The sequence below is a fragment of the Hylobates moloch genome, unplaced genomic scaffold, assembly GCF_009828535.3.
Source record: "Hylobates moloch isolate HMO894 unplaced genomic scaffold, HMol_V3 SCAFFOLD_13, whole genome shotgun sequence".
NCBI classification, from domain to species: Eukaryota; Metazoa; Chordata; class Mammalia; order Primates; family Hylobatidae; genus Hylobates; species Hylobates moloch.
This window is the reverse complement of record NW_026652288.1, coordinates 32,229,770-32,254,006: the sequence shown is the minus strand read 5'-3', so window position 1 is coordinate 32,254,006 and position 24,237 is coordinate 32,229,770. Positions and strand designations below refer to the sequence as shown.

The 24,237-nt window shown below is 36.7% G+C and overlaps 1 protein-coding gene across 12 annotated transcripts in view; it reads right to left on the bottom strand.

Annotated features, from left to right (window-relative positions):
* BIRC6 (baculoviral IAP repeat containing 6) overlaps nt 1–24,237 on the bottom strand; it is a 267,757-nt gene that overhangs the window by 104,480 nt on the left and 139,040 nt on the right. For all 12 annotated transcript variants that reach the window (XR_009209365.1, XM_032172644.2, XM_058426669.1 and 9 more), the window contains 10 exons: nt 23,050–23,160; nt 21,653–21,786; nt 19,558–19,685; nt 13,128–13,690; nt 11,326–11,501; nt 10,331–10,427; nt 9,986–10,180; nt 8,032–8,232; nt 2,306–2,585; nt 493–749 (listed from right to left, as the gene is read on the bottom strand). Coding sequence is in view for 11 of the 12 variants with exons in the window: in XM_032172644.2 (XP_032028535.1) it covers nt 493–749; nt 2,306–2,585; nt 8,032–8,232; nt 9,986–10,180; nt 10,331–10,427; nt 11,326–11,501; nt 13,128–13,690; nt 19,558–19,685; nt 21,653–21,786; nt 23,050–23,160 (2,142 nt within the window). In the remaining variant the exon portion in view is untranslated. The remainder of the gene's footprint in view (nt 1–492; nt 750–2,305; nt 2,586–8,031; nt 8,233–9,985; nt 10,181–10,330; nt 10,428–11,325; nt 11,502–13,127; nt 13,691–19,557; nt 19,686–21,652; nt 21,787–23,049; nt 23,161–24,237) is intronic.

The window sequence follows — 24,237 nt, the reverse complement described above, 5'->3', positions numbered from 1 at the left end:
ATAAGCAAGTTAACCATGGGAAGATTTACTTAATTTAAGTTATTCATTAAAAATGAGGCTTCCATAAAGTCCAAGAACAAAGAACAAACTCTAAAAATAATGAAACTAGGCTAGGTGCAGTGGTTCACACTTGTAATCCCAGCACTTTGGGAGGCCGAGGCGGGTGGATCACCTGAGGTCAGGAGTTCAAAACCAGCCCAATCAATATGGAGAAACCCCGTCTCTATTAAAAATACAAAAACTAGCCAGGTGTGGTGGCAGATGCCTGTAATCCCAACTACTAGGGAGGTGGAGGTTGTAGTGAGCTGAGATTGCACCACTGCACTCCAGCCTGGGCAACAGAGTGAGACTCCATCAGAGAAGAGAGAAGAGATAAACATAAACTAAAAGAAAAAATAATTCCCAAAACAGAGTTAAGCATGAAGATCGCACAGTTCAACTGCTGTTACTTTACAGACATGTAAACATTTAAATATCAAAGTTAATTATCACCTGTAGGATCACTGCCTGATGCTGCACAATTTCTCAGGAGAATGTCTATGAGCTTCAGGCCAATTCTAGTAGACTGCAGTCCTATCTTTACAAGCACAACCTCGATGTTGGGTGAATGCATTCCACAGTAAGGTGACATCAATAAGGCCGCACAAGTCTGCAGTAGATTAGCAGTAGGTGCAGCTGCACTTGCCATCATTCCTTCTAGATCACTTATGTGAGTAAGGCAATGATGTAGTAACCGTAACCATCCAATACTGAAAATACAAAATGACTTGTATGATCAATATAAGTCGCTCAAATCGCTTCGGGGTAGAACATAACTTTCTAAAGATCAGAATGTTGTGTTTCATAAATAGCATTAACCAATCTAAGATATGTTTTTTTAGAATGCTGCAAATTAAGTAAACAGTAAGTTTCCGCTATAAGATAAATCACGGCCGGGCGTGGTGGCTCACACCTGCAATCCCAGCACTTTGGGAGGCCGAGGCAGGGGATCACAAGGTCAGGAGTTCGAGACCATCCTGGCCAACTTGGTGAAACTCCTTATCTACTAAAAATACAAAGATTAGTTGGGCACGGTGGTGGGCGCCTGTAATCCCAGCTACTCAGGAGGGTGGGGCAGGAGAATCATTTGAACTCGGAGGCGGAAGTTGCAGTGAGTCTAGATTACACCACTGCACTCCAGCCTGGGCAACAGGGTGAGACTCTGTCTCAAAACAAACAGAAAGATAAATCACATACAAAAGGACTTGTATTCATAGCACTCTGAAACCGTGTGTTTGCTTTTTTAGGAAATCATCCAGAAATCTGCTTTTACATGCAATTATATATACTGATAAACTGATTACTATCAGACTTCTAAAACTGTGTAGTCTTAGCACCTTGAGAATAGAAATCCTAAATTCTTTTTTTATTGTGCACATGTACCCTAAAACCTAAAGTATAATAATAAAATAAAAATTAGAAAATAAAATAAAATAAAAAAAGAGTTTCACTCTCTCGCCCAGGCTGGAGTGCAGTGGCGGAATCTTGGCTCACTGCAAACTGCACCTAATGGGTTCAAGTGATTCTCCTGCCTCAGCCTCCCGAGCAGCACACCACCATGCCCGGCTAATATTTTGTATTTTTAGTAGAGATGGGGTTTCACTCTGTTAGCTAGGATGGTTTCGATCTCCCGACCTCGTGATCCGCCCGCCTTGGCCTCCCCAAGTGCTGGGATTACAGGTGTGAGCCACTGCGCCAGGCCTTAAATTCATTTTTATCAGGCAAAACTTTCAATAAAATCCATCTATAAAACATTCAGCTGTCAAAATTTATCAGAAAAATGTTGATTAAAAAATATATTCGGGTCCTTGTTAGTTTGGTTCAGACATAATCCTTCTGTTACCTAACATTTAGGAATTATCATGTAAGACTAGGTCCCTGTTTCTAAGGTCAGTTGGTATGGTTCAGATGTCATAGGCTGGTCATAGGCATTTGTAAATTCCCGAAACAGAGTATGATACAAAAAATTACAAGCCAGAAAATTAGAACGTACACCTACATGTAGCATACAGATCATCTCAAAGACTAAACATATATACACCTTAATTTTAATCAGTGTCAGCATTGTTTCCACAAAACTGTCTCTATTACACCTAATAAAATTGTATTATACAAATACCTACTGAACGAAGACCTTCCTAAGACCTAAAAAAAAAAAAAAAAACGCACAAAATAATTAAGTCCCCTATCTCTCAACCCTGCCAAAACAAAAACAAAAACAAAAAAGGACAGAAAGCTTTTTTAAATAACAGGAAACAAAACATACCTTGTTTTGGATACCTGATCTTCAGATGGAAGGAATGGATTATTAACTGTTGCAGAAGAGGTGGTACCAAAAGCAGTGAGCCCCAACAATTTAATTTGTGAAAGGCCTAATGTGCTGGCATCCCGTGGACGATGTAGTCTAAGGCAGACAGCAGAAGCTACTTCGGCTTTTACAAGCTGAATTTTTATGTAGGTGAGGCCACTTGTGACAACAGGAGTGGACAAAGGTAACATATTTACCCCATCTGCACTTACTTCAACAGACACTGAGGAAGGGCAGGCTATAAAAAGAGAAAATTGAATCATCACAAAAGACAAAGTAAACTAGATTGAACAGTTTATTAAAATCCCAGTAAAATAGCAGCTTTCACAGTTGTATTCATCATGAACGTGTAAAAAGAAAACTTATACAACAAAACATAGTTTGACAATGACTTTCACCATAATTAATGTTGCAGCTACTTTTCAACACAAAATATTTGACCTACAATAAAAATTATACAGTCTAATATTCACCTAAAAAAAGAGGAACCAAAGATGTGTGATGCACATGTACCTGATGCTTCCTATGAATAAAACCAGCCAAATATGTAATTATGTCATCATTTCTGCTTTACTCAAAATTATCACAAATAATAAGAAACTACCTTTGATTAATATGCTATGGTTTACTATTTTAAATAATTTGGGGAAAAATGTAATCAAACTTGTTTTTCCACCAATTATTCTATTACTACTAGATTGTGATATTTTCTAAACATTGAGTTTAACCACACAGCTCAGTTTAGAACTTTTTTTTTTTTCTGCGATAGAGTCTTGCTCTGTTGCCCAGGCTGGAGTGAGTGCAGCGGCGCGATCTTAGCTCACTGCAACCTCCACCTCCCAGGTTCAAGTGATTCTCCTGCTGTAGCCTCCAGAGTAGCTGGAACTACGGGCAGGTGCCACTACATCTAGGTAATTTTTGTACTTTTGGTAGAGACAGGGTTTTGCCATGTTAGCCAGGCTGGTCTCGAACTCCTGTCCTCAAGTGATTCACCTGCCTCAGCCTCCCAAAGTGCTGGGATTATAGGTGTAACCCACTGCACCCAGCCTCCTTTTCAAATTAAACCAAATATCCACAGGATTTTTTAACAAAATCAATTCTTGCTGAAATTTAAGGAGTCCCCAATAAACTACCGGAAAATTATTTATTTCTAGCTTAACATGGAACCCCATATAATAAATATATGTCAACTAAAACTTTTTTCTTTTAATTATTATACTTTAGGTTTTAGGGTACATGTGCACAATGTGCAGGTTTGTTACACATGTATACATGTGCCATGTTGATTTCCTGCACCCCTTAATTCGTCATTTAGCATTAGGTATATCTCCTAATGCTGTCCCTCCACCCTCCCTCCAACCCACAACAGTCCCCGGAGTGTGATGTTCCCCTTCCTGTGTCCATGAGTTCTCACTGTTCAATTCCCACCTATGAGTGAGAACATGCGGTGTTTGGTTTTTTGTCCTTGCCATAGTTTACTGAGAATGATGTTTTCCAGTTTCATCCATGTCCCTACAAAGGACATGAACTCATCATTTTTTATGGCTGCATAGTATTCCATGGTGGATATGTGCCACATTTTCTTAATCCAGTCTATCGTTGTTGGACATTTGGGTTGGTTCCAACTCTTTGCTATTGTGAATAGTGCCGCAATAAACATACGTGTGCATGTGTCTTTATAGCAGCATGATTTATAGTCCTTTGGGTATGTACCCAGTAATGGGATGGCTGGGTCAAATGGTATTTCTAGTTCTAGATCCCTGAGGAATCGCCACACTGACTTCCACAATGGTTGAACTAGTTTACAGTCCCACCAACAGTGTAAAAGTGTTCCTATTTCTCCATATCCTCTCCAGCACTTGTTGTTTCCTGACTTTTTAATGATGGCCATTCTAACTGGTGTGAGATGGTATCTCATTGTGGTTTTGATTTGCATTTCTCTGATGGCCAGTGATGATGAGCATTTTTTCATGTGTTTTTTGGCTGCATAAATGTCTTCTTTTGAGAAGTGTCTGTTCATGTCCTTCGCCCACTTTTTGATGGGGTTGTTTGTTTTTTTCTTGTAAATTTGTTTGAGTTCATTGTAGATTCTGGATATTAGCCCTTTGTCAGATGAGTAGGTTGTGAAAATTTTCTCCCATTCTGTAGGTTGCCTGTTCACTCTGATGGTAGTTTCTTTTGCTGTGCAGAAGCTCTTTAGTTTAATTAGATCCCATTTGTCAATTTTGGCTTTTGTTGCCATTGCTTTTGGTGTTTTAGACATGAAGTCCTTGCCCACGCCTATGTCCTGAATGGTATTGCCTAGGCTTTCTTCTAGGGTTTTTATGGTTTTAGGTCTAACATTTAAGTCTTTAATCCATCTTGAATTAATTTTTGTATAAGGTGTAAGGAAGGGATCCAGTTTCAGCTTTCTACATATGGCTAGCCAGTTTTCCCAGCACCATTTATTAAATAGGGAATCCTTTCCCCATTGCTTGTTTTTGTCAGGTTTGTCAAAGATCAGATAGTTGTAGATATGTGGCATCATTTCTGAGGGCTCTGTTCTGTTCCATTGATCTATGTCTCTGTTGTGGTACCAGTACCATGCTGTTTTGGTTACTGTAGCCTTGTAGTATAGTTTGAAGTCAGATAGCGTGATGCCTCCAGCTTTGTTCTTTTGGCTTAGGATTGACTTGGCGATGCGGGCTCTTTTTTGGTTCCATATGAACTTTAAAGTAGTTTTTTCCAATTCTGTGAAGAAAGTCATTGGTAGCTTGATGGGGATGGCATTGAATCTATAAATTACCTTGGGCAGTATGGCCATTTTCACGATATTGATTCTTCCAACCCATGAGCATGGAATGTTCTTCCATTTGTTTGTATCCTCTTTTATTTCATTGAGCGGAGGTTTGTAGTTCTCCTTGAAGAGGTCCTTTACATCCCTTGTTAAGTTGGATTCCTAGGTATTTTATTCTCTTTGAAGCAATTGTGAATGGGAGTTCACTCATGATTTGGCTCTCTGTTTGTCTGTGATTGGTGTACAAGAATGCTTGTGATTTTTGTACATTGATTTTGTATCCTGAGACTTTGCTGAAGTTGCTAATCAGCTTAAGGAGATTTTGGGCTGAGACGATGGGGTTTTCTAGATATACAATCATGTCATCTGCAAACAGGGACAATTTGACTTCCTCTTTTCCTAATTGAATACCCTTTATTTCCTTCTCCTGCCTGATTGCCCTGGCCAGAACTTCCAGCACTATGTTGAATAGGAGTGGTGAGAGAGGGCATCCCTGTCTTGTGCCAGTTTTCAAACGGAATACTTCCAGTTTTTGCCCATTCAGTATATTGGCTGTGGGTTTGTCATAGATAGCTATTATTTTGAGATACGTCCCATCAATACCTAATTTATTGAGAGTTTTTAGCATGAAGCGTTGTTGAATTTTGTCAAAGGCCTTTTCTGCATCTATTGAGATAATCATGTGGTTTTTGTCTTTGGTTCTGTTTATATGCTGGATTACATTTATTGACTTGCGTATGTTGAACCAGCCTTGCATCCCAGGGATGAAGCCCACTTGATCGTGGTGTATAAGCTTTTTGATGTGCTGCTGGATTCGGTTTGCCAGTATTTTATTGAGGATTTTTGCATCAATGTTCATCAAGGATATTGGTCTGAAATTCTCTTTTTTGGTTATGTCTCTGCCAGGCTTTGGTATCAGGACGATGCTGGCCTCATAAAATGTGTCAGGGAGGATTCCCTCTTTTTCTGTCGATTGGAATAGTTTCAGAAGGAATGGTACCAGTTCCTCCTTGTACCTCTGGTAGATTCGGCTGTGAATCCATCAGGTCCTGGACTCTTTTTGGTTGGTAAGCTATTGATTATTGCCACAATTTCAGAGCCTGTTATTGGTCTATTCAGAGAGAAATTTGGTTTTATTTTTAATTTCAGTGGTAAAATAAGAAGGAATTACATGCCAGCTTTACACTGATTACTAGACAGTCAAATTAATTTTTAAATTTATACTTCAAAACCTTTTGAGGAAAGTATTATCTACATTTTACACAAGCAGACACAGCAAAAAGAGATTAAGCAATCCACGCTCCCACAAGAAATGTCACACCTTAGATTCAAGTCCATGTTTGATTCTAAAGACTGTTATTTCCACTGTATCACAACATATTTTCAACTTCTGCTCTAAAACCAAATTTCTTAATCAAGTACACTTAAGAAGGGAACACCTAGACCAATTAATTTTTCACAGGAGTTCCCCCTTTGTAATATGCTTCCTGTTTCAATTCCCATGTGCAAAATCCAGCTGAACTTCAAAAGCCACCACTTATGACCAACTCCTCTGCTTTCCAAATAAAAGCAATCCCTTTCCAATTTTAGAGGTAGCCTAAGTCTTACATTGACTTATATTTGCCTTTTAATATAGTTATTTTTGACCTCCTAAAACACCGTGTATTCGCATATTTTCCTTCTACCTTTATATTATCTGCTTTTTATCTAAGGAGTGTGGATGCCACAAGTAATTAAGATATATCAGTCTAATCTTGCAAATACGTAGAAAAAACTGTTTTCTCCAAAGATGCCAGGAATCTACAAAATTTCCCACAGCTCCTCATGCAATTATTGAGTGATATTTGATAGTAATGAGAATCAATCAATAAATGTAAGCATGTGTATTAATTTAAACAATTTTGGCAGAATTATAACTATATTGAAAGCATTTGTGAACCATATAAAACACAAAATGGGCTGGGTGCAGTAGCTCACACCTATAATCTCAGCACTTTAGGAGGCCAAGGCGGGTAGATCGCTTGAGCCTAGGAGTTTGAAAGTAGCCTAGGCATCATAACAAAACCCCGTCTCTACAAAAAAAATACAAAACTTTAGCCAGGCATGGTGGTACATGCCTGTGGTCCCAGCTATACATGAGGCTGAGATGGGAGGATCATTTGAGCCTCAGAGGTCAAGGTTACAGTGATCTGAGATATCAAAACTGCACTCCAGCCTGGGCAACAGAGTGAGACCCTGCCTCAAAAAAAAAAAAGCAAATGAGTATTTCATATTCTTTATAAATACTTGAAAGAGTTCGTGCTCTTAAGTGATAATATTTTGTAAAAATTATTTTGAATTATTTGCCTTATAAAGTTCAATAAAATGTATTCAATGAACATGCATCAAATGAATGATACAATATTATAAGGATACTGACATATTACAATAAACACAGTATGAATCTTAAAATCACACTGCAGTAGTCAAAATATAGTATTATTCAAAAAGGTAGTTATCTTCTAAAGAAGTTGGAGGGCAGGCACACGAATCTACGCTAATTTCACATTACAAGGCTAGGACTGAGGTCTGGGCTGAAAAAACTAACATGGTAAAAAATGGGTGTGTAATGAACTCATTTCAGCTTAATACTGAAGCTTAGTAAATTTGAGAGAAAAGACAAAGCAAAATAATATATAACTGGAACATATTTGTTTAGACTTCATCACATCATCTTTTTGTCTGAGGTTAACAGTCATTTTCCCTAAAATGACTTGGTAGTATTAATTATTTCAATAAAAACTGTTCAGAAGTTACACTCTCTGGTAATCACACCTAAGTGTATTTCTGCTTACTAAATATTTTTATTTTCAAATATTTCTGAATTAAAGTTTGTTCTCACGATGCTTCTTTATAAAATATTACTCACTTGCAAGAGATGCAAGATGAGGCTGGATATGTATCTCCTTAAGCAGCACTGCTGCAGGAAGGTGAATGGTAAGGTCACACCAAGCCTCCTCTGGAAGAAAGATGTAGGACCAAGCAGCAGAGCGAGCTCTTCTATGAGGAGGTGTGGCCTGCAATAGCACTTCAGCTGGTTGGGCAGTAGGACTGCTAGATGTGATTGTACCTAGAGAAGATATTTTACATAAAATAAGAACTTGCAAAAGAAACATAATAAAGCTTTAAAATCTCTACAGATAAAATTAAACTAGAAAAATTAATTGAAAACATGAACAATTGATGCTGGTAATGTACTTAGTATCCTAAGCATGACTGTAAAGGTATTCACAAAACATTAGGAAATCCTGTCAACTGGCAAGGTGACAAGTTCATTATTAACTGCTGTCTACTCTGTACTCATATGATACACAAAAACTAAAGATCAGCAATAAACGTAGCTCAATAATTTTCAAACTCTTTTCTTATTTTTTATTTATTTATTTATTTATTTTGAGATGGAGTCTCGCTCTGCTGCGCAGGCTGGAGTGCAGTGGCACGATCTCAGCTCACTGCAAGCTCCGCCTGCCGGGTTCAGGCCATTCTCCTGCCTCAGCCTCCTGAGTAGCTGGGACTACAGATGCCTGCAACCACACCCGGCTAATTTTTTGTGTTTTTAGTAGAGACGGGGTTTCACCATGTTAGCCGGAACAGTCTCGATCTCCTGACCTTGTGATCCACCCGTCTCGGCCTCCCAAAGTGCTGGCATTACAGGTGTGAGCCACAGCATCCGGCCTCAAACTCTTTAAGCAAAAAACAATGTCCAATACATCCTTCACCTTTAAAATAATCATCTTTATTCTAAGATGTCAATATCTATGATTTAGAAATATGAAAAGAAAAATTTAAAAGCAACTATGTAAACTAGATAAAGAAGTAAATACCTAAATTCGAAACTTTTAAAAAAGATAGTACCACTTTAAGGCCAGGCACAGTGGCTATGCCTGTAATCCTAACACTTTGGGAGGCCAAGGTGGAGGATCACTTGGGGCCAGGAGTTCAAGACCAGCCTGGACAACATGATGAAACCCCATCTCTACTAAACACACACACACACACACACACACACACACACACACACACACACACAGCGCCAGTGTGGTGGCACACGCCTGTAATCCCAGCTACTCAGGAGGCTGAGGCATGAGAATTGCCTGAACCTGGGAGACATTTCGCCACTGCACTCCAGCCTAGGTGACAGAGTGAGACTCTCTCAAAACAAAACAAAACACAGTACCACTTTAAGAAGGAACATGAGATTTAAAATTGATTAACATTTAAAGAGAAAACTTACGGAAGAATCTCTATTTAGTTTCTTAAATTGTGCTTCTATTTAGACTCACAAATAAAAACAAACTTTACTGCTAAAGAACTGTTAAAACATTCCCTCTCGGCCAGGCATGGTGGCTCATGCCTGTAATCCCAGCACTTTGGAAGGCCGAGGCAGGTGGATCGCCTGAGGTCAGGCATTCGAGACCAGCCTGGCCAACATGGTGAAACCCTGTCTCCACTAAAAATACAAAAATTAGCCAGGCGTGGTGGCAGGTGCCTGTAATCCCAGCTACTCGGGAGGCTGAGGCAGGAGAATCGATTGAACCCAGGAGGCGGAGGTTGCAGTGAGCTGAGATCACGCCATTGCACTCCTGTTTGGGCAACAAGAGCAAAACTCCATCTCAAAACTAAAAAACAAACAAACAAACAAACAAAAAAAGCATTCCCTCTCATAAGTAGAATGTTGAGATATCCACTACCTCTAAAATAAACTGTTTGTAACTAAAATAGCGATATATGACATCATGAACTGACTTCAAGTAATTTTGTTTCATACCAGCTAATAAACTAGATAAATTCAAGTAAGTAAGATTTAGTAACACTTTTCTTACCAAGGGGTGCAAAGTTATGAATCCCTTCAGCATTGTCAGGCTCAGAAGCTAGTATTCTTGTTTTCAATGTGCTGTCAACAGCTTTATTTGGACCAGAGTCAAGAAATTTCATAATAGTTGATACCATACTTCTTGCAGTGTTCACAATAGCCCTTGTACTAGTAACCATATTATTGCATATGAGCTGAACACCACCTAAATTTATAAAGAATATGAAATGAAATCGATCTCAGGACAGATGGTTCAACATCAAAAGTAAACTTCCACAAAAGACTACAAAAATGAAAATGTAACATACTATCACATAACTACACTTAAATGATAGTTCTTGAAATATTATCTTACCCATATCATGAAATGCTTTCAAGGCATCACTAGTATCCAATACTCTCAAAATGAACCACAATAATGGCTCAGATAACTGGCAAGTAGCAAGAGAGCCCTAAAAAATGAAATATGCATATTATGACTTTATATATTCCTGTGAATAAGAACTAAACTCAATGCATGTAATATTCCTTCCTAATTTTTGTAAACTGACAGCCTTAAATATACTAAATACGAAATGTCTGCCAAAATACATAAGAAACCTTACCTGAATAAGAAAAAACCATCTCCCTGAACTCAGAGAATGTTTTAAAGCATGTGTCTTCATCCATTATTATCTTTTCCCTTAATATGCATTTAGACACCGATTTCATTTAAAATTTGAACCATTTAAAGTACCTTTGTATTTTCTAATAGAGAAATATACACATTCAACAAATGTTTACAAAAATGATGATACACTGCTATATAAGACATAAGAAATTGTTCTAATATCTGCATTTCAAAATGGGAAATGGACAAGAAAGTAAAATAATCTGCTTCCTATAATTTCATTTGTAAAAATGAAATACAAAAAGGAAAAATTTTGTAACCTATTTTCTTTAATTAGCCTAATCCCTTTTAATGGAAAAAAAAAAGCTGAATACGCAACATAAATTTGAAAAGATTTCACATTACTTCTTCTCACGTAACATCTATGTAGAACACCTCAGTATTACACTATGCTACTTTTAGGAAAAAGAGAAGAACTTCTTGAGACTATATTAAAAAATCTAAAACTCAAGAACACATTAAATGTTTTACTCTTATATCACTGTGGTCATCTCTGAAAATACCACTTCAAAGACACTTTATTCTCCAACTTCTATTAATAATCCATAACCCTCTTGTACTGATGCTTTTCATTGTCCAATATATAATAAATATATTTATTTGTCTCTGTCCTGTAATTTTCCTCTTACATTGCAAGAAATTTATTTGAATCACTGCAACTGTCGTTGGCTTGAACTTACTTGTCTGCCCATATATCCACAGGCCATGTATGTTAAAATTGGCTGCAGCATCATGTGGACTGTAGAAGCTTTTTTACTAAGGGTTGTCAGTATGGTAAATAATCCATCCCCAACTGATATGGCATCCAACCCACCATGAAAGTTTTCATGTTTAGTGAGATGTAATCCACTTGCTCCTAAGAAAAATAAAAGATTCCACATTAAAAGTATGTATATCCAGCTGGGCGCAGTGGCTCACGCCTGTAATCTCAACACTCTGGGAGGCCGAGGCAGGTGGATCACCTGACTTCAGGAGTTCAAAACCAGCCTGGCCAACATGGTGAAACAAATAATAATCAAAATATAGAAGCTGAAAAGTCATTTTTTCTAAAACGGCTGAAGAATGAATATATAATAGCTGTCTATACCCTCTACACATAAGCGGAATGGACTCCTAGAGATTAAAATATCAATGACAATACTCAGTAGAGCACGGTTTATGACTATCTTCTTACATGAGATACCTCTATATCACCAACAATAAAAATAAGTTGTTCTGTTATATGACTGAGAACATCATTCTACATACTAGCTATATACATCAAGAAGAGAGGACATGAATAGAAAAATAAATAATGCCAGCATGTAACTATTCTTTTTAATCTAATCAAAAGGAAGATGTGGCTGTTTCCCATACACTGACAAATAAAAAAATACCAACAGGCAAAAACATATTAGAAATGGATTTTGCCACAGTATACAGATGTTCAATTATTTAAAACATTTAATGTAATGTACTAATATTCAAAGAGGTAAACAAGTTAAGCAACAGCATATAAATTTAACACTGATATGTGTCATAGAAAATGTTACAGTATGAGTGACATTTTACATTTTATTTTTAAAGCAAATGTGAACAAATAATACTTGTCTTTAACACAAAATGATGTGAAATAAGAGCTCAAGACCAGCCTGGCTAACATGGTGAAATCCCGTCTCTACCAAAAAAAAAAAAAAAAATTGGCAGGGCGCAGTGGCTCACACCTGTAATCCTAGCACTTTCGGAGGCTGAAGTGGGCAGATCACCTGAGGTCAGGAGTTCGAGACCAGCTTGCACAACATGGCGAAACCCCATCTCTACTAAACACAAAAAATCAGCCAGGCATGGTGGCACATGCCTGTAATCCCAGCTACTCGGGAGGCTGAGGCATGAAAATTGCTTGAACCTAGGAGGCGGAGGTTGCAATGAACCGAGATCACACCATTGCACTTCAGCCTGGGCAACAGAGCAAGAATTCATCTCAAAAAAAAAAAAAAATCAACAAAAACAAAAACAAACAAACAAACAAAAAACTAGCAGGGGCATGGTGGCACACATGCCTGTAATCCCAGCTACTCGGTAGGCTGACGCAGGAGTATCACTCGAATCTGGGAGGAGGAGGTTACAGTGAGCCGAGATCGCACCATTGTACTCCAGCGTGCGAACAAGACTCTGTCTCGGGGGGAAAAAAAATTAGCCGGGTGTAGTGGCAGGCACCTATGGTCCCAGCTACTTGGGTGGCTGAGGCATGAGAATTGCTTGAACCTGGGAGGCATCTCAATAAAAAGAAAACACAAACCAAACTGACATGACATTTTTCAATATTTCACTTTCATTCATTAATTGAAGCCCCTATACAAAAGTCCTCACCAATAAAAATCAGTCATGAAAAGCTTAAAGCAGTTTTACACTATAAAGTAAAAAGAAAATGAATCCATATATTGATTAAAAAAACAGTTATAGTACCAGAGACAACGGTAAGATTAATATTCTCAATACATACCAATTATCATTGCCATGGCACTGCTATTACACAGGCCCAGAGCAGACAAAATCTGGCTCATAATTTGTTGGTTGGCTAAGACTAAGTCAGCAACATATGCAGGCGATCCTTGAACACTGGTACTGCTTCCATTGCCATCTTTGCCTCCTGAGACTTTTTCTTCATCTGAAACACTATCTGTTGTATTTGTGGTCACAGACACTCTTGCACTGTATTCCCTATTGCCTGAAAGAGGCAGCTGCACTAAAATGTTAACAAGTTTTAACAAATCAAACATGAGTTGATCTCTTGTCATTTCGCCACAAACTGCTTTTGCATCACCTGGACGAATCAGATTGGCAAAGAGTCCCCCAAAGCATGCTCGAGCACCCACGGAGCTATCTGATCCACTTCTTGACATTACTTTGTCTGAGCAAGTGATATAGTGGTGCACTAAAAATGTAACCGATTCTATCACAGCAGAAATAGTACTAACTGAAACGACTTCAAAATTCTGCTCCAGAGTGAATTCTAAGAGCTTCACTTGGGCATCGAGAGGTCCTTGGCCTGTCTGGAAAGCACCCCTGCAGAGAGAGAGAGAGAGAGAGAGAAAGAGAGAGAGAGAGATACAAGAGAGAGGATTAAAAATTAAATGATTTTAAGTAGTTCTGAAAGAAGTAACTTATCACAATACAAGAAAGTTAAACAAATTCTTGGTATTCACTATTTCATTGGGTAGCTAATAGTTTTCATCTCTTTTGGAATTCTTGTTCTTGCCTCCATTTTAGACAAACTCAAAAACAACCTCCCTTCCAAATACAAAACTAAGGGACAAGTATATCCAGAAGTGATTTTGGAGCTACAGACAAAAATACTTCAAAATCACAAGGCACTTCTTATAATGAAATGAGTTCTAATTTTTTCCATTCTCAAATAATGCTATTGTAAACATTTCCTACTGATAATGATACATAAAAATTAAGATTCAATCAAATCATTCTCAAGTATCAAAATTGAATGCTCTTCAAATTCTGCTTATGCCTAAGATATAGAATGCTGAAAAGTCTAACAGCGAGTCAGTCTAACAGCAAGAAAAAGGCAAATTAGGCCTGGTGCAGTGGCTCATGCCTGTAATCCCATCACTTTGGGAACCCCAGGTGGGCAGATAAACCACTTTCGGCCAGAAGTTCGAGACCGGCCTGGCCAACATGGTGAAACCTCATTATTACTAAAAATACAAAAATTAGCAGGGCATGATGGCGTGTGACTGTTAATTCCAGCTACTCAGGAGACTAGGCAAAAGAATACTTTTGAGTTTGAGACCAGCCTGGCCAACATGGTGAAACCCCCATCTCTACTGAAAATACAAAAATTAGCCAGGCATGGTGATGGGCCTGTAATCCCAGCTATTCAGGAGGCTGAAGCATGAGAATTGTATGAAACCAGGAGGAGGAGGTTGCAGTGAGTCGAGATCACGCCACTGCACTCTAGCCTGGGTGACAGAGCCAAAGTCTATTTCAAAAAACAAACAAACAAAGACTGTCTAAAGCAAAAAAAAAAATAATAAAAATAAGGTTGCACAGTATTGTGTGCTTATAGCAGATATAAACAGTAAAAACATGACAACTATGTCACAAAAGATGGAAGAAAGGAACTGAAACTACACTGTTAAGTTCTGACATTATACATGAGTGGGATAATATTTTAAAGCAGAATGTGATTAAATAAAGGTATATCTTGTAAAACTAGGACAATATTAAAAATTTTTCGATTATAGGCCGGGCACAGTGGCTCATGCCTATAATGCCAGTGACACGGGTGGATTGCTTGAGCTCAGGAGTTTGAGACTAGCCTGGCCAACCTGCTGAAACTCCGTCTACAAAATATACAAAAATTAGCCGTGTGTGGTAGCATAGCAGAAGCCTGTAATCCCAGCTATTCGGGAAGTTAAGGCACGAAAATCACATGAACCCAGAAAGTGGAGGTTGCAGAGAGCCAAGATCGCACCACTACGCTCCAACCGGTGTGACAGAGCAAACACTGTCTCAAAAATAAATAAATAAGAAATTCAGTTATAAATAAGAATGGAAATGAAATTATTTTAAAAGTTGCTGAATTCAAAAGTCAACAGAAAAAGATTTCTTAAAAGGAATCAAAAACAGATGAAATAAATAGAAAAATAGCAAAACGATCAATTTTAATCCAGCATGTCAATAATTACATTAAATGTAAGTAGTCTATATAGACCAATTCTGACATTGTCAAATGCTTGTATTAGAAAAGAAGAAAGGTCTAAAATCAATTATCTAAGCCCGAAAGACCAAAATAAATTCAAAGAAAGTAGAAAGGAAGAAATAATCTACGAGCTGCCTTTTTTGAAATAATATTGAGGAACTTCTAGCCAGAATGATCCCAAAAAAAGATAAAAATTACCAACATCAGAAATAAAGGAAGGAAACTTATAGATCCTATAAACATTAATAAATATATATTTCAACTAACAAATACAACAATGTAAAGGAACAACTTCCTTCACAAAATTACCAAGGCTCACTCAAGAAGAGAAAATCTGAATAGTCCAAGACCTAGAAAATAAGTTTGAAAATTTTGGGGGCAAAGAAAACTCTAGCCACAGGATGCTTCAATGGCAAATGCTACCAAATATTTAAGTAAGTGACAATACACATATTACACAACCTCTTTCAGAATAAATTCAGCAAGTTATAAAATGGATTGATATGTTATGACCAAGGGTGTGTCTGTCTTGAGAATGCACATTAACTGACACTTAACAAAAAAAATCAAACTTGGTGTAGTGGCATATGCCGATTGGGCCAGCTAAGAACAGAATGAGACGGAAAGCTTGCTTGAACTCAGGAGTTCAAAGCCAGCCTGGGCAACATAGTGAGATCTCAACTCTTTAGAAAACACCAGTATAATTCAACGTATGAACAGATGAAAGAACAAACAATCTATGTTCATTTCAACAGATGCAGGGAAACATCTAACAAAATCCAGAGACATTTATAATTTAAATGCCTTAGCAAGTTAGAAACAAGCTGGAACTTTCTCAACTTACTATCAAGTATCTAAAAAAGAGCTCCAGCTAGTAACATATCTAATTATGAAAGACAATGTTTCATAAGATCTTAAGATTGAGAAAAAGAAGGAAGAGTAACTTTTACCATATGTACTCAACAGCACACTTGAAGTCCGAACAAGTACAACTGGATGGGGGGAGGGGAACCCATGAGACATATGCATAAGAAAGGAGGAAATAAAACTAACTGTATTCTCTGACAATATGGCCAAATAAGCAATACATCTGCCCAAACTGATCTACAGAATGATGCAATCTCACTCAAAACTATTTTTTTCTGGAAAATCAATAAACTGATTGTAAAATTTATAAGGAAAAGGAATGGAATTAAAACAGCCAAAATAACTCTAAAAATCAAGAAGAAAGGTGGAGAGCCTACACTACTAGATTTCAAAAAATACTATAAGGGAGCTAAGATAGTGAGGTAATGCATAAAAAACAGACAAAAACATAAATTCTATATAATACACTGTATGAACAAATGAGGCTGGGTGTGGTGGCTCGCACTTGCAAACCCAGCAATTTGGGAAATGGAGGCAGGTGGATCTCTTGAAGCCAGGAGTTTGAGACCAGCCTGGCCAACATGGCAAAACCCCGTCTCTACTGAAAATACAAAAATTAGCCAGGCATGGTGATGGGCCTGTAATCCCAGCTACTCAGGAGGTTGAAGCATGAGAACTGCACGAATCCAGGAGGCAGAGGTTGCAGTGAGTCGAGATCATGCCACAGCACTCCATCCTGGGCAACAGAGCAAAGCTGTCTCAAAAAAAAAAAAAGTGTATGAATAGATCAAAACAAGTACCATTGATTGATATTTGAAAAACTACAAAGGGAATCCAATGAAAAAAGGAAAGTATTTTCAAAAAATGGTCTACGAAGGTGGGACGCGGTGGCTCGTGCCTGTAATCCCAGCACTTTGGCAGGCTGAGGCAGGCGGATCACAAGGTCAGGAGATCGAGACCATCCTGGCCAACACGGTGAAAGCCCGTCTCTACTAAAACTGCAAAAACAACATTAGCAGGGCGTGATGGCAGGCATCTGTAGTCCCAGCTACTCAGGAGGCTGAGGCGGGAGAATGGCGTGAACCCAGGAGGCGGAGCTTGCAGTTAGCCGAGATCCTACCACTGCACTCTAGCCTGGGTGACAGAGAGAGACTCCGTCTCAAAAAAAAAAAAACTAAGATATAGGAACAGTTGGACATCCACAGGCAAAAAAAAAAGAAAAAGAAAAAGAAAAAACAACAAACTTCATCCTGAAAGCAAAAAATAACAAGCCTAAATATAAAACATAAAATTGTAAAATTTCTATAAGAAAACAGAATATTCTGTGTGACTTTGTGTGAGTAGGGTATTTATGAAACAACAACAAAAAATACGTAGAAGTTGACAATTTAGATCACATCTAGAATTTTAAAACTTCTGCTTTTTGAAGGATACTTAATAAAGTGAAAACAGAGTCCAAAGACCAATAGACAGTATTTGTAAAACACTCATCTGATAAAACTGAATGCCTTCTTTATACTGAATATTTCTTTCAGTGTATATTATTAAATCATTAATCTAACTAAAGAGCTGCTGGATCTTTCACAGAATACCAGAGCCTTTATTAAAAACAAACATAAACTAATATTCTTCTTGGACTACAGCTTTGTGGACCCTATTAAATCAACTGGGCCACAAAAATGTACAGGGTATATGTGCAGTGAAGTGAGGTGGAGAAAATTCCTAAACAGTTTTTGTGGCATATAAACCTCAAAATATCTCTGCTTAAATACTAGATGTGACTAAACTACAAACAAGATTAATAATCCTTTAGAAAATGTTAGAGCAAATATATTAAAAGTTTAGCATGAAAATCTTCACTGTTGTGAACTCTGTGGATCGGACTATGCTAAAGCCTGCAGAGATAAAATTAAAAAGCCTAGTTAAAAGAAAAATAAAACAAATGGTGACTAATCTTTACTCCTCAGGGGATTTTAATTATGTCATTCAAAATTTCACAAAATCCTCACAAAGTATGCATAAATATTGTTTATTTGAATAAAATTAGATAAAAAAGTGGCAATAGTCACTACTGACTTATTCCTGATCATTAATTTATTTGAGAAAGAGTGTTGTTCTGTCGCCCAGGTTGTAGTGCAGTGGCACAATCAGGGCTCACTGCAGCCTCCATCTCCTGGCTCACTGGTTCAATCAATCTCCTGCATCAGGCTCCACAGTAGCTGGGATTACAGGTGTATACCCACACCCTAGCTAATTTCTTTTACTTTTTCTTTTTTTTTTAGAGAAGAGGTCCTGCCATGTGACCCAGGCTGCTCTCAAACTCCTGGGCTTAAGTGATCTCCCCGCCTCAGCCTCCCAAGGTGCTGGGATTACAGGCGTGAGCCACTGAGCCCAGCTCTATTCCTTATATTAATGGGGATTTTTTTTTAAATACTCAGTTTTATTGTAACTTCAAAAACAAAACAACACGTTATAACTCATTAAAACTTTTCGGCCAGGCACAGTGGCTCACACCTGTAATCCCAGCACTTTGGGAGGCTGAGGCGGGCAGATCATGAGGTCAGGAGATCGAGACCATCCTGGCCAACATAGTGAAACCCCGTCTCTACTAAAAATACAAAAATTAGCTGGGTGTGGTGGTGCGTGCCTGTAATCCCAGCTACTGGGGAGGCTGAGGCACGAGAATCGCTTCAACCCAGGAGGTGGAGGTTGCAGTGAGCCAAGACTGCGCCACTGCACTCCAGCCTGGCGACAGAGTGAGACTCGGAGTCAAAAAAAAAAAAAAAAAGTTTTCATCAGAAAGTAATGTTGGATTTTAAGAAATATAGAATGAAAAAAATGACATTAATAAGAGATATGATATTGAAGCATTCATGCATTACAATAATCAACCCATTATGGTCAAAATTTATTCTTATAACATGGAGTCTGATTTTGTTAATAAATTTATTTAGAATTTCTACACAAGATTAGTATACAATTTTCTTTTATAAGCTCTATTTTTCAGGTTTTCTTATATATAAAATCACTGGTAGCTTTAGAGTTTAAACAGCTTCAAAATAAATTTCACCTTTTAAAAAGCTTATAATAACTAATCTATAAAACCATCAAAAGCAAGTCAACTGTATTCCATATTAAAGAGAGTAGAGGTAGAAGGACTTGAGAAAACCATAATGAAATGAAATGGAAACCATCAGGAAACACACCAATAAATCTTCCCCCCTTAATTCCTACTGTCCTCCTGCTTATTTGTTCACAGATAAATTCTCAACAAATGTTAAAGAAAAGTGTATTTGGAGAATTACATGTTACTTCTATATCAGGAACAAATCAGTACACAAAAATTTACCTTTCAGTTGAAAGTATATGAATTAGCTTGAGCAAAAATTCACTGAATATCTGAGGACATGTTGAAGAAAGATGCACTTGTAATCGAGTAAGAAATTCTTGCATAGCTTGTGTAGCTGTGGGACCAACCTGAAGAGAAATGTATATACACTGAAAACTGCTTACTGATAACATGTAAAAAATCATTCATTTAAAAATTATCAAGTATAAAGTCAAAAGCTATACACCGTAACTTTTTATATGAGGAAAACAAAAGTATTTACAACAATAGCAGGAAATGAATTTTTTAGGTCTTGATGTATTTATTTTGAATTGCAAATAAAAATACTGTTAATGCTTTTTCATTATAGTTTATACACAACTATATCAGGTTTATTGAACTCAATACTAAAAAAAGTTCACCTGAATTGCACAATAAATACTTTTATAATGCTTTTTAGAGTATAAATAACTTCAACATAGATTTTCACAAATAACCTTCTTAATTATCCCATTTCAAAATCAAATAACTCAGGAGCAGAGAGGTAAAATGATCCATAAAAGGTTATGTTTCTAACAACTAGCAAAGCAAGCATTAAACTAAGTGAAAAACAAAACAAAAACTAAATAAAAATAAATTTATACCAAGTCAAAAAAAGAAAAAAAAAAAAAAAGCTGCTTTCCCAAACTTCTAATTCATCAATGAAAGAAATGATAGTGAACACTGCATTAAGTAACCTGAGGTAGAAGTGTGCTCTAACACTTCTACATATTATTTTATTTGATCCTAATTTGGTTTGATGAACAACTCATAAAACCTTGGAGGAGTTCTGGAAAAATAAAATACAATATAATCCTCCAAACTATTTTAGAGTTAAATAAAGTTAATTTCTGATACTGAGCATACAAATCATAGCTTTCTTATCAGAACTTCCTATATAAAACCAAGGTATCAGTAGGAAAGCTTGATCTTCAATAACTTAAAAAGTTTTAAAAAGTTATTTCTTCCTTTCTTTTATTCAAAAACAGAAAGAAAATACTATTTTTCGCAATGCCTTGTTCACTGACACCTAGCTATACAGATAACTAGTTATGTAATTTGGGGCAATGTAGCTGATGCATGTTTTCTTACATGTAAAATAATTAAGTCAGAATTGGTGATCCCAAGGAGTCTTCCTGTTTGAAATTCAATCAATCTTTAAGTACAATAATCAATTGATAACATGTCTCTGCCCCTACCAAAACCCTGTCCCAATCTAACTGTAGGTTAGTTTCTTCTCTCTTACTTGTTCCTTGTCTCATTTATTTTATTAAGATCTGTAAAATTAAAATATATTAAGTATTAGAGTATTGACTAAAGCTCTATGAAGGCAGATATTTGATCTTGGTAAATACTGTATCTCTAGTACCTAGAACAAGCACATAGAAGCCTCCTAAACACTGAATAAATGAATTAATAGGAGAAACTGGACTGTTGAGGACAACTAAATTAGAATTTATCTGACGGCAAATCCAAGAATTTTAAAATAGTAAACTTGCAAGATAATCTTGAATAACCTTGATTTTAAAAGATGTTATAAACGCTAAATATATTTTTACTTTAAAAGAAATATTTACACAGAAGCAGTACAACAAGAAATTAAATTGATATAAAGGAAAATTTACAGTGAAACAGAAAATGTTTATAAACCCTGAGCAATATTGTTATTTTTTGCTAAGCAAAATCATTAACATCATAAAATAATTAAGGTGAATTGATCATCTTGATAGTAGAAGTAATCAAATATGACATACTAAAATTTATTTTGATTCCAAAATTTTTGAAATGCTTCTCTACCTTTGCAGTATTTACTCAGAATGTTTCCAATTATCCAAAATTAATGCCAAAAATATGTATCTACATGAAAACCTAGTATCACTGTTCTAAGAGGTTAACTTACCACCTATTATTTAGTGTCAGTATAGCTATTATTACAAATAACAAAACCTTTTTTATTATATTGATACATAAAAGGCTATTATTTAATATTTTAGCAATAAAAAAGTTACATAGCTTTACATTACGAATACTGTTTATTGAATAGTCTGGGCATATCCCAGGATAAAAATCACATTACCTGTGGACTGTGTTGATTTGTTCCATGTGGACTGGTGCCAGAAAGAAATTTCACTAATACATGAATTAGGTTTGGATCTGAAACCAACAAATGAGCAGTACTCTCCTGAGTTCCAATGGCACTGCTGGAACCAGCTATAAAACATTTTTTAAAAACCTCTTAAGAAATGGACCATGAAATAATGGAAATGCAGTATTTAAAAGCATCTTTAGTTCCAAGGAAAATTCATATATTCCTAGTAATTAGTTTATTAAAGGGGTTTCAGTTTCTACTATATTGACTAAGCAGGACTTCCCTCTCTATCTACCATCTATCTCCTCTGCCCCCTTCGGATTCTGAAAACACCTCGAGCTTAATGTACATCTTATTTAGTACAGTCAAACAGAAAGGATATAACTAGGTCCTGACTCTTATTTGGAAAGCCTGTTCTAACTAACTCCCCCTTCCAGAAACAGTCAGAGATCTACTTTTCGGGTAAACTTTAATCAAGTTTTCTAAAATAAGTTGTGGCAAAATTATTCCTTTTTGCATGTTAGTTGTATACAGGTTAACTGTGAACTAACGTACAGGTAACACAACAGTTTTCTGAGATGAATAAAATATCCTTTGCATGAAATCCACGTTCAGTATCATAGTGATGCTTTTGATCTCATTTTTGGAAAATATATTCCAAATGAAAAAAGATAATAGCATTTTAAAGCTAAGCAATGATTTAAATTATTAAACAAAACCCAGGAATCTAGTTATGCATGTTTATGAATAATGAATAAATCATTTTTAAGTACAAAGGTATCTTAAAAGAATAACATAAAAACTTAGATGAAATGTAAAAACCTGCCTTTGTACTCTAAAAGCAATCAATTTTCTTTTAATAAGTTTTTAAAAGGTAAAAATATGATTTGAACATCTAACGAGACATATGAGACTATATTACCAAAGTAAACAAGCACAAAGGATATATAAGAACTAATTCAGAAGAGACATGTTAAAAGAAAAAACTCAGTCACTTTTATTGGAGACAGAGTCTCGCTCTGTCACCTAGCTGGTGTGCAGTGGCGTGATCTAAGCTCACTGCAAACTTCGCCTTCCAGGTTCAAGTGATTTTCATGCGTCAGCCTCCTAAGTAGCTGGGACTATAGGTGCCCGTTAACTTTTGTATTTTTAGTAGAGATAAGGTTTCACCATGTTGGTCAGGCTGCTCTCCAGCTCCTGACCTCAAGTGATCCACCCGTGTTGGCCTCCCAAAGTGCTGGGTTTACAGGCGTGAGCCACCACATCCGGCCAACTCGACAACTTTGACAAGTATACCACTCCTTGGAAAATTCTGTTTTAAGAATCCAATAGTAGAACACTAAAGTACATGTCAGAGATTTAAATGAATAAATTTATGAACTTACAATTAAGCTGCATGTTTGTCATGAGTGTTAGGCTATGAAGCACAAGGCACCATGTCCGGAGCAAAGTATTGGGATACCAAGCTAACACGGTGAGAAAGCTAGTTATTGATGCTATGCAGAAAAGAGAAAGGGAAAACATTTTTCAGAAAAATGATGTTTATGAAGAATTAAGTCAAAAGAATAAATTTAAAAACAAGACACTATTTCTTTAAATCAGCTCTTTAGTGTCTTCAAAACATGCAAATAAAAGGAATTCTCCATTAAATACAACTAAAGCATTAAGAATCAGTAACATTTTAGGATAAGGTTTAAAGCTCAGCCCACTACACCTGAAATGACATGTTATCACTCTCAGTATGTTGTACTTTCCAAACTATAGGCATTTCTACTTCAATACAATTTACTAAAAATCCTCACACTCTACAAAACTGGCAACTGAAAACAATAACGGATACTGGAAAAACTGGTATTATAGGTGTGCGTCAACACAGCCGGCTAATTGTTGTATTTTTTTCTAAAGACAGGGTTTCACCATGTTGGCCAGGCTGGGCTAAAACTCCTGCCCTCAAGGGATCTGCCCACCTCGGCCTCTCAAAGTGCTGGTTTTACAGGTGTGAGCCACTGTGCCCAGCCAGGAATAACTATTTTTTACTCTTTTATTTTTTATATATATTTAATATTTTTCATAATAAAATTAAAAACAGATGAAAACAAATTTTATAATAATAATAATATAGTTGAAGAGATGGAAACCTATCAATTAAAGAAGGGCTGGCTGGTGCTGAGATAGTGCAGATATAAATAGAATCCGTGACCCAGCAGGGCTGGCACTAACATTGGAAAATACACCGTATAAGAGCCAAGCAAGCTACAGGATGCCTCACTCTAGGAAGAAAGCATCAGGAACAGATTCTCATTTTTATTTTTCTTTAAATATAACTAAAATAGATTGCTGTAGCTAGAGCTGAAGGCTAATTCTTTTCCTGTTGTATTATTTTACTACCACCACTCCCACACTCATATTTTGCCAAGAAACACACACAACTTCTACAGGAAACTGACAACCTTCTCCAGCTGACTAACTCCTCCAGAGGCTAACTCATAGTTTTAAAAAAATTAAAAAAAAAAAATAATAATAAAAAACCGACCTGCTTTTACAGATCAGACAAAACTTCAAGAAAATATAAA